At 38.0% G+C, this 11,069-nt stretch overlaps 1 protein-coding gene across 1 annotated transcript; it reads left to right on the forward strand.

Moving 5' to 3' along the window:
* The first annotated feature begins 245 nt into the window (after positions 1-245).
* On the forward strand, positions 246-8,498 carry LOC124879911 (myosin-2 heavy chain-like). The gene is made up of 2 exons (XM_047384766.1): positions 246-5,193; positions 5,869-8,498. The coding sequence occupies exons 1-2, from the start codon at positions 970-972 to the stop codon at positions 7,387-7,389; spliced, it is 5,745 nt and encodes a 1,914-aa protein (XP_047240722.1). The 5' UTR covers positions 246-969; the 3' UTR covers positions 7,390-8,498.
* Positions 8,499-11,069: the final 2,571 nt, after the last annotated feature.

Here is an 11,069-nt window from a genome sequence, read left to right on the forward strand (position 1 = left end):
TGAACCAGTATGTATAAATAAAGAGAGAGGGGTGCCAACACTTTGTAGTCCACACTGCAAAGTGAGCTACCCTTTCAAGTAAAACTGACTGTATTGTTCTTGCCTCTGAGTTGACTAAATAATACCTAACATCATTTGTCAGATTAAAAATACCTTTTGAAATAACCTTGAAGTAAGTATTAAACATACTTTTACTAAGCCCACATTAAAAATGCTTTTTTTATTGGTTTGATGTAATATTCTAATCTTAAATGCCATGTTTTCATTAGCTGTAAGATGAAAATCATAAATACAGAAATAAAGGCCAGAAAACATAGGTCTGTGTCTACCTAATCTAAATAAATGTGCTTCACGTAGTGAGTTAAGTCACTGAAGTAAATTAACTTTTTATTAATATTTTTATTTAAAAATTATGACCGTACATTTATCGTTCTCTCCTATTTTGATTTGTAGATACTGTCCAAGCTTTGTCTCAGTGATTACATTTATTACTTCAAAAACTATTATATTTATATTATATGAGAACTATCAAAAGTAGCCGAGTAAAACTTCTTAGGTCTTGTTTTTATTCAGAAAGCCCATTTCCAAGTAGACCTTCTAACATGCCACTCATAGTATGGCAGACGCTCCGACGTCTCTTTTCAAGCCCAAACTGCTGTGGATCTTCTCCACTGTTGGATCAAAGGTTGTAACCATGGATTCCTAACTGTCACTACATGGCACCACTGCATAGCATGTTGTAAACAGCGTGGGCGGGAAGAGAACTGACTTGTTAGGCAAAGTGCTTTATGACATCAGCTGTGGAATTAGACAACTGTGATGTCTAATTCCACTTTAATGCTATCTGTGGTAAGATACAGTCAACATACATTTTCTGGATTTTGGTGTGTTTTCAGAGATTTTTCAACCATCAAATTTAACTATTAACTGACTATTATTTTTGTGCTACCATTTACCCAAAACGTAACAATGTCAAGAGGAAATTTCAACATGTCTTTGCATGGTGCAGAGAAATGGCAGGAATCTCGCCGGCTGTGCATGTCGGAACAAGAAACAACCATGCCATTTACCTTGCAACAGAGAAATTGTGATCATGAGGAAGAGTGTTTGAAGGAAAAAGCAGAAAATGAGTATCATAAAAACCGATACTTTCAATCACAGGCTGAATTCTTCAAAGTAAATTCAAAGTGTAAGAGCTGTATCGACTGTAAAGAAATTTCAATTGCATTTGAAAATCTGAGTTCTGGTGGTAATTGCAGAGGTCTTAAGAAAGAATTGTGTACAGAAATGACAGCAAAGGAGCATTCCAAAACACGATACCTTCAGTCCCAAACTGGGCTCTTGAGAGTGCAGTCATTGTGGGAAGATTTCAAGAAGAAACTTGAAAGGAAGATAACTGAGCTTCAACATAAGAGTTCATGTGGCAATGAAAACAACACTGATTTAAAGAGAGAGATCACCAAACTATCTTTAGTGTTGGATGAATTTTGTGTTCAGGCTGAGGTATGGCAACAAGAAAACAACCAGCCGCAGAGTTTCTTAAAACAAATCTCGAGTCCAAAGGAGCTTTTTTCTGTTGAACATGAACAAAATGAGGACAGATGTTATGAACTTTCAGATGCTGGATCTGTGGATCAGGATGTGCCCAAAGTACAGAAACATGGTGAAATAAATACTCCAGGGTCTAAGCAAGAGGAGACCTCTGCTGGAAAGGCTAAAAAACCAAAGGACACACACTGTATAACTGCAGAAACAAAATCTGAGGTGAGGGTTTTGTCTGTTCAGGAAGGGTTTGGCTCAACTTTGGAGGGTGAAGCTCAAAATTGTGAGGTTGAACAAATAAAAGCTGTGAGGCAAATACACGATTCTGAGCATAGCATGGAAACCCGGAGGTTGGATGTGCAAGAAGGAACAAAACAGGTATGTTTCCTGCTGAAGAGACATTGCGATCACAAGACAAGTTTATTTAAAAAAACAGCCAAAAAGGAATATTACAAAAGAAAATGCCTTGGATCACAAGTAGAGCTCTTTAAGCTGTATCTAAAGAGGAAGTACTTCAATAATAGGTCTGGAGACAAAACAACAAAGTTTGAAAATGTGAGTTCGATTTGCATTAATCTTCAGAGACAGATTTTTAAACTCAAGTCAGAAAAGGAGCATTACACAAACCAATGCCTTCAGCTCCAAGCTGGACTCTTGAGAGTGCACTCAATGTGGGAGAACTTAAAGACACAGCTTGAAAGCAACATGTCTGAGCGTCAGAATGTGAATTTATCTGGCAAACATGACAATCTAGATTTAGGAACAGAGATTGATGAACTAGGTTTAGCTTTGGATGAGCTTCTAATTCAACTGGAAGCATCTGAACAGAACTGCATCCAGACACAGAATCTATTGAAGCCAAATAAAAACACTGCAAATTGGACATTTTCTGCTGAGGTTGAGCAAACTGAACACAGGCGTTATACATTTGTGGATTCTGAAGATAAACAATGTGACGTCTCCAAGGTACAGGATCTTATTCTCTCCTTGAAAATCAAAGCTCCAGAATCGGCACAAGAGGAGACATTTGCTGCAACAACTGAGGAACTTCAGGACACACATTGCATAAGCATTGAGGCTAAATCTGAGAGGTTGGATTTGCTCAAGGTAGAGAAATTTAGCACATTGTTTGACCATAAAGTTACAGAATGTGAGCGAGAACAGACATCCACTTTGGGCAGTGTCTTCCTCAAGGAAAGACAAGATACAAAACAAAGCAAGGGTTCTCAATGTTTGTGTTTGCCAGAAGCAGAAAGAACCAAGCTGTTTTTTCTTCAAAAGAGAGTTTGTGATCTTGAAGCAGAGTTATCTAAAGGAAATGATGAAAAGGAAAATTACAAAAAACGTTTAGATAAATCACAAGGTGAGCTCTTGGAAATGCATGCAATGCTGAATAACTTCAATCAAAAGCCTGAAGAAAAGACAGCTGTCCCTTTAAATGTAAGTTCATCTGGAAATGACAGCAATGAAGATATAGATGAAAACTTCAAATGTTTGCGTGAAGCTGCAGATGCGTTTGAGTTTCAAGCTCAAAAGATTGAAGATTTAGCTGAAAAACTTAAGAAACTTACAGAACCAAAAGAAACAGACCCAAAGGACACATTTTCTTCTCAGGTAAAGCACGACGAGCACACATATTACATGTTTTTGGATTCTGAAAATGAGCTCCCTGTTGTGCCTAGGCATGATGCAGAACAAAACAAGGAATCTCGAAGTGTTTGTACACCAGAAGCAGAAATAACCGAGCTGTTTTCCCTTCAACAAAGAAATTGTGATCTTGAGACAGAGTTACTCAATGAAAAGGACGAAAATAACTTTTACAAAAAACTTTTAGATAAATTACAAGCTGAGCTCTTGGAATTTCATGTAATAGTAGATAACCTGAATCAAATGTCTGAAGAAAAGACAGCTGCCCTTTTAAATGCAAGTTCATCTGGAAATGACGATGTAGATGAAAACATCAAAGGTTTGCGTGAAGCTGCAGATGCGTTTAAATTTCAAGCTCAAAGGATTGAAGATTTAGCTGAAAAACTTAATAAAACATTTTCTGAAGAGATTGACCATAATGAGCACAGATTTCTTTTGATTTTAGATGCTGGATATGAAGACCGTGACGTACCTAATGTACAGAGCCCCAGTGGCTCCATGGAAATCACTGCTCCTGAATCTGTGCCAGAGGAGACCTCGGCTGCAGCACCTAAGGAACTTAAGGAGACACACTGCATTTTAATGGATACTAAATCTTTGGATTTTGTTTTGCCCCAGGCAGAGAAATCTAGCACATCTTTGGATATTAAAGGTCCAAAATGTAAGCAAGAACAGATATCTGCTTTGGAGGGTGAACTCCTGGACCCTGGCCATGATACAGAACAAAACAAGGAATCTCAAAGTGTTTGTACACCAGAAGCAGAAATAATCACACTGGTTTACCTTCAACAGAGAGTCTGTGATCTTGAAGCAGAGGTATCTAATGGAAATGATGAAAAGGAATATTACAAAAAACTATATAGTGAATCACAAGCTGAGCTCTTGGAAATGCATGCAATGCTGAATAACTTCAATCAAAAGCCTGAAGAAAAGACAGCTGCCCTTTTAAATGCAAGTTCATCTGGAAATGACAGCAATGAAGATATAGATGAAAACATCAAAGGTTTGCGTGTAGCTGCAGATGCGTTTGAGTTTCAAGCTCAAAGGATCGAAGATTTAGCTGAAAAACTTAAGAAATTTACAGAACCAAAAGAAACAGACCCGAAGGACACATTTTCTTCTGAGGTAAAGCACGACGAGCACACATATTACATGTTTTTGGATTCTGAAAATGAGCACCCTGTTGTGCCTAGGCATGATGCAGAACAAAACAAGGAATCTCGAAGTGTTTGTACACCAGAAGCAGAAATAACCGAGCTGTTTTCCCTTCAACAAAGAAATTGTGATCTTGAGGCAGAGTTACTCAATGAAAAGGGTGAAAAGGAATATTACAAAAAACTTTATGATAAATCACAAACTGAGCTCTTGGAATTGCGTGCAACAGTGGATAACCTGAATCAAATGTCTGAAGAAAAGACAGCTGCCCTTTTAAATGTAAGTTCATCTGGAAATGACGATGTAGATGAAAACATCAAAGGTTTGCGTGAAGCTGCAGATGCGTTTGAATTTCAAGCTCAAAAGATTGAAGATTTAGCTGATAAACGTAAGAAACGTACAGAACCAAAAGAAACAGACCCAAAGGACACAATTTCTTCTGAGGTAAAGCACGACGAGCACACATGTTATATGTTTTTGGATGCTGAAAATGAGCACCCTGTTGTGCCTAGGCATGATGCAGAACAAAACAAGGAATCTCGAAGTGTTTGTACACCAGAAGCAGAAATAACCGAGCTGTTTTCCCTTCAACATAGAAATTGTGATCTTGAGACAGAGTTACTCAATGAAAAGGACGAAAAGAACTTTTACAAAAAACTTTTAGATAAATTACAAGCTGAGCTCTTGGAATTTCATGTAATAGTAGATAACCTGAATCAAATGTCTGAAGAAAAGACAGCTGCCCTTTTAAATGCAAGTTCATCTGGAAATGACGATGTAGATGAAAACATCAAAGGTTTGCGTGAAGCTGCAGATGCGTTTGAATTTCAAGCTCAAAGGATTGAAGATTTAGCTGAAAAACTTAAGAAAACATTTTCTGAAGAGATTGACCATAATGAGCACAGATTTCATATGATTTTAAATGCTGGATATGAAGACCGTGACGTACCTAATGTACAGAGCCCCAGTGGCTCCATGGAAATCACTGCTCCTGAATCTGTGCCAGAGGAGACCTCGGCTGCAGCACCTAAGGAACTTAAGGAGACACACTGCGTTTTAATGGATACTAAATCTTTGGATTTTGTTTTGCCCCAGGCAGAGAAATCTAGCACATCTTTGGATATTAAAGGTCCAAAATGTAAGCAAGAACAGATATCTGCTTTGGAGGGTGAACTCCTGGACCCTGGCCATGATACAGAACAAAACAAGGAATCTCAAAGTGTTTGTACACCAGAAGCAGAAATAATCACACTGGTTTACCTTCAACAGAGAGTCTGTGATCTTGAAGCAGAGGTATCTAATGGAAATGATGAAAAGGAATATTACAAAAAACTATATAGTGAATCACAAGCTGAGCTCTTGGAAATGCATGCAATGCTAAATAACTTCAATCAAATGTCTGAAGAAAAGACAGCTGCCCTTTTAAATGCAAGTTCATCTGGAAATGACGATGTAGATGAAAACATCAAAGGTTTGCGTGTAGCTGCAGATGCATTTGAATTTCAAGCTCAAAGGATTGAAGATTTAGCTGAAAAACTTAAGAAATTTACAGAACCAAACGAAACAGACCCAAAGGACACATTTTCTGAAGAGGTTGACCACAATGAGCAAATCAAGGAATCTCAAAGTTCATGTGTGCCAGAGGCAGAAATCCCAGAGTTGGTTTTGGAGCAACAGAGAGTTTGTGATCTTGAGGCGGAGGTACTTCAAGAAAAGTCTGAAAAGGACTATTCCAGGGACGCATACAATGAATCAGAAGCTGAGGTCTTGGAATTGTGTTCAAAATGGGATACCTTGAATATAATGTCTGAAGGAAAGACAAATGTGCCTGAAAATGCACTTTTATCTGGTAATGATAATGCAAATGTAAAGGAAAATGCAGGGTGTCTGCATTTAGCATCAGATGCACTTCAGTTTCAAGGGGAAATTTCTGAACAATCTGAGACAAAACCAAATCAAACAATGCCAGAAGAAACGAGTCCTGTTGCTTCACTGGAAATAGGCTCTGTAGACTTTCGACATTCTAACTATAGTACAGAGGACGAGCAATACAACATAGGACATCACTCGTTCCTCAATGCTAAATCTAAGGATCTGACAGAACCTGGAAAATATTTTCAAATGAGTACAGAATTTAAAAAAGAAGAGACTTCTGTTGTTGAGGGTAAAATACATGAGCAAAGAGATGACATGTTCTTTGATACTAACACTGAAAAATGTGAGCTGCAGAAAGACAGTTCCTGCCTGAACCTTCTGTCATCAGAGTCTGAACAAGGAGAAACGTCCGCCACTGAGAGCAATCAGAACAAGCAAAAATATACTTCTATCATGGATACTACAACAGAACACCTAAATATACCTCAGCAAAAGAAAGACCTACCTGAAGTTGCATCTCCAGAGTCTGAGCAAGGGGAGGTCCTTATGCCTGCCAACGAGCAACTTGAACAAACTCATGAGACATTCTTTGAAACATATTCTCAGGAAACTGCATCTGAATTGGACAGTGCGACGGCTGCTGTGGAAACGGCGATCCCAGAAGAAGAGACTGCTACAATTGAGACTGAGAATCACGAGATAAGATGTCCACCAATATTTGATACGCAATCTGATCATTTGATTGCACTTGAGGAGCGAAAAGGAAGCCCTTCATTGGACATTGAATTCACAGAGTCAGATTTAGATGTTTATTTTCCTGCTTTGGATGAACTACCTGAGCAAAACTATGACACTTTTTTTGAACCTGGTTATCCAAATACTTCACCTGAATCTAATGCTTCTTTGGAAGTATTCAAACTAGATGTCCAAACTCAGAAAGAGGCAACTGATGTGGGTGGTGAGGAGACTTTAGCTTCTGAGGGTCGGAGTTTACGTTTTTGGCAATTTACAGTTAAAGTTTTGCGAAATATGTCCTTGTCATTTGTGTTCTCCATTTTGAGTACATATATATATCAGACATTATACCACAATGTGGATCTGACCCATGGTCTCTACAATCTACTAGAACACCTCTGCACCTTTGAACATGTTGTTCCTGTTCCCTTTTAATTTAGCCAACAAGCATGCACATTCATTTTAATTGTATGAAATTTCATTAGCCTCTAAAAAAACTGCTTTTTTCTACAGAACTGTTATTGCAGAGACTATGAGCAGTCACTTCGCCTTACCATTGATAGTAATAGGGAAATGTGAAGACTGTTGTGCAGTATTATATTTAAGTTTGGTTATTTAATATTTAACCAAAAAACCTTTGGTCTATCAAATATTGTCTAAGGTTTATTTAGCAGGAATTTGGAAATTATGTCAAATTTGTTTTAAAACAAATTAGGGAACCATTGGTGTGTTTAAACAACCAGTCACAATGCAAATCAGAATGATAGATTAATTTTTTTTAAATAAGACATTATATTAAGATATTATAAATAAACAGGGGATTATTTTAAAAAAAAATCTAAATGTTTACATGATGTATTCTTTGTTTTTTGTTAGTGTTTGTAATATTGTGTGACACAGCTAGAAGGTGACTGGTTCTGGATAGGTCCTTTACGTGTCAAATTAGCGAGAAAAGGTTTTTTTCCAGGTGCGCTGGTTTTTCCGAAAAACATTGGTTAAGTTAACTGGCCAGTGTAAAATTATATGACATAGCTGCCAAGAAGGTGTCTAAGCTTGAAGTATTTCGTCAAATGGGCTAATGTTGGGCCTGTAAGGAACTGGTACCCTGACACATATGTTTACTTTTTACCAATATTATACCAAGATTGGTATTGAAAGCCAATCACATTCACAGACTGGGGTGCTCATCTGCTGGTTGGAACTTGTTATTTGCTGACATTCTAACCATTGTCAAATGTAAGCAGACTTTACTCAGTAGCCAATACATAGCTCAACCTCTTATAAAAACACCAACCAACATCATAGTCTTGTGAATACAAGCCCAAACTTTAACATTTTTGTTTCCCAAGCAGGGTAAAAAAAATGAAAGCCCTGTGTTGCAAACAGTTACCATGTTCACGTTTAGGGGAAAATAAATTTAATAGCAGTGACAAAATATTAGTTTCCAAACCTTAGACTTACAGAAATAGTTTTTAGAGATTGAATATATCCAGAAAAAAATTATTCCTTGCATGATTTGGATCTTTCCCTCAACTCTCTGAAAATTGTTACTATTAGATGACGTTAGTCATCTCTTTGTTTTCAGATCCTGTAAACTGCTTTTTATTTGGAAAGCGAGCATCATAGGTTTTTTAATTCAGAAATCACTTTTAACTAACTTTATTCAACAAATAACAAAAAGTACAAAATAGCACTAAACAACAAAATAAATACAAAATAAGCCAGCCACACATAATAGCAGCAGTATAGTTACTCATATTGAAATAAGGCTAAGCACTTAAATTTAAACATGAAAAAGATAGAAATGAAGTAATACAAATTGTTTTAGATGATTTCAAGACAACTTAATGTCCCTTTCTGTTTTGATTTTCACTTGTTTTTGGAATTGTGTTATTTTTGATTTATGCTTTAACTATAGATGTTTTGTATTCGGTTAATTTCTTTGTTGGGTTTTAGTTGTTTTTTTAGTTGTGGTCTTTTAATATTAGTTCAGATTTTTCTTTCAGTATTGATGTGTTCTTCTGTGTAAATGCTTTGAAGTGTGTGTCAAGTAATCCAGGAATATTTTTTATGAAGCACATACCTATGTCATATAAGATATTTTTATTCATCCCCAATGGGTAAAATTCAGTTTTTACATAGCTTAATACACAATACAACAAAACAACAACAACAAAAAGAAGAGTAACTAGAACTGCAAGCAGTTATGATTGGGTTCCAAGCCCCTCCCAGCAACTCCGTCCCCTGCTCCGCCCCTTCCAGAATACCACGTCATACGCCCACATGACCACATTTTCCAAAGGGTCAGGTCAGATCTTGGTTGCAAACCCCGTCCTGTCTTAAAGGCCCTTAAAGGATATTAGCAGCTATGGAGGAAGAAGGCGAGGGGAAAGACGGGCCACCAAGAAAGATACTGAACATGAAGTAGTCAAACATTCAAATTAAAATGTTTGCAAACACTGGGCCAACATAATAATATAGTCTTAATTAAAACAATAATAAACATTTGCTATTTACAATAACTCAACAAAACTCAGTTCTTTGTGGCCAAATTTCTTAACTCAATCCTATTTACTAACCTTATTGCTAACATTACAAAGATCACATTTAGTTTTGCAATCTGTAAAAACAACATACAAGGTTAAGATTATTTTGTATTGCTAAAATGCTTGTATTTAATGCAATCTCAAATCTCTCATACAGTATAGACCAAACGTTTGGACACACCTTGTCATTCAAAGTTTTCTTTATTTTCATGACTATGAATATTGTAGCTTCACACTAAAGGCATCAAAACTATGAATTAACACATGTGGAATTATATACTGAACACAAAAGTCTGAAACAACTGAAAATATGTCTTATATTCTAGGTTCTTCAAAGTAGCCACCTTTTGCTTTGATTACTGCTCCGCACACTCTTGGTATTCTGTTGCTGAGCTTCAAGAAGTAGTCACCTGAAATGGTTTTCCAACAGTCTTGAAGGAGATCCCAGAGATGCTTAGCACTTGTTGGCCCTTTTGCCTTCACTCTGCGGTCCAGCTCGCCCCAAACCATCTCGTTTGGGTTCAGGTCCGGTGACTGTGGAGGCCAGGTTATCTGGCACCCCATCACTCTCCTTCTCGGTCAAATAGCCCTTAGACAGCCTGGAGGTGTGTTTGGGGTCATTGTCCTGTTGAAAAATAAATGATGGTCCAACTAAACGCAAACCGGATGGAATAGCATGCCGCTACAAGATGCTGTGGTAGCCATGCTGGTTCGGTATGCCTTCAATTTTGAATAAATCCCCAACAGTGTCACCAGCAATGCACCCCCACACCATCACACCTCCTCCTCCATGCTTTACGGTGGGAACCAGGCATGTTGAGTCCATTCGTTCATCTCTTCTGCGCCGCACAAAGACACGGTGGTTGGAACCAAAGATCACAAACTTGGACTCATCAGACCAAAGCACAGATTTCCACTCGTCTAATGTCCATTCCTTGTGTTCTTTAGACCAAGCAAGTCTCTTCTGCTTGTTGCCTGTCCTCAGCAGTGGTTTCCTAGCAGCTATTTTACCATGAAGGCCTGATTCACACAGTCTCCTCTTAACAGTTGTTCTAGAGATGTGTCTGCTGCTAAAACTCTGTGTGGCATTGACCTGTTCTCTAATCTGAGCTGCTGTTAACCTGCAATTTCTGAGGCTGGTGACTCGGATTAACTTATCTTCCGCAGCAGAGGTGACTCTTGGTCTTCCTTTCCTGGGGCGGTCCTCATGTGAGCCAGTTTCTTTGTAGCGCTTGATGGTTTTTGCGACTGCACTTGGGGACACTTTCAAAGTTTTCCCAATTGTTCGGACTGACTGACCTTCATTTCTTAAAGTAATGATGGCCACTCGTTTTTCTTTACTTAGCTGCTTTTTTCTTGCCATAATACAAATTCTAACAGTCTATTCAGTAGGACTATCAGCTGTGTACTGTATCCACCTCCTGCACAACACAACTGATGGTCCCAACCCCATTTATAAGGCTTGAAATCCCACTTATTAAACCTGACAGGGCACACCTGGGAAGTGAAAACCATTTCAGGTGACTACCTCTTGAAGCTCATCAACAGAATGCCAAGAGTGTGAAGAGA

This window comes from Girardinichthys multiradiatus, chromosome 2 (genome assembly GCF_021462225.1).
Source record: "Girardinichthys multiradiatus isolate DD_20200921_A chromosome 2, DD_fGirMul_XY1, whole genome shotgun sequence".
Taxonomy (NCBI): Eukaryota; Metazoa; Chordata; class Actinopteri; order Cyprinodontiformes; family Goodeidae; genus Girardinichthys; species Girardinichthys multiradiatus.

Excerpts from the sequence above, each read along its gene's own strand:
- LOC124879911 (XM_047384766.1), top strand. The coding sequence starts at position 970 with ATGTCAAGAGGAAATTTCAACATGTCTTTGCATGGTGCAGAGAAATGG. Across the intron at positions 5,194-5,868 it reads AAGCTCAAAGGATTGAAGAT|TTAGCTGAAAAACTTAAGAA; the intron begins TTAGCTGAAAAA and ends AGGATTGAAGAT.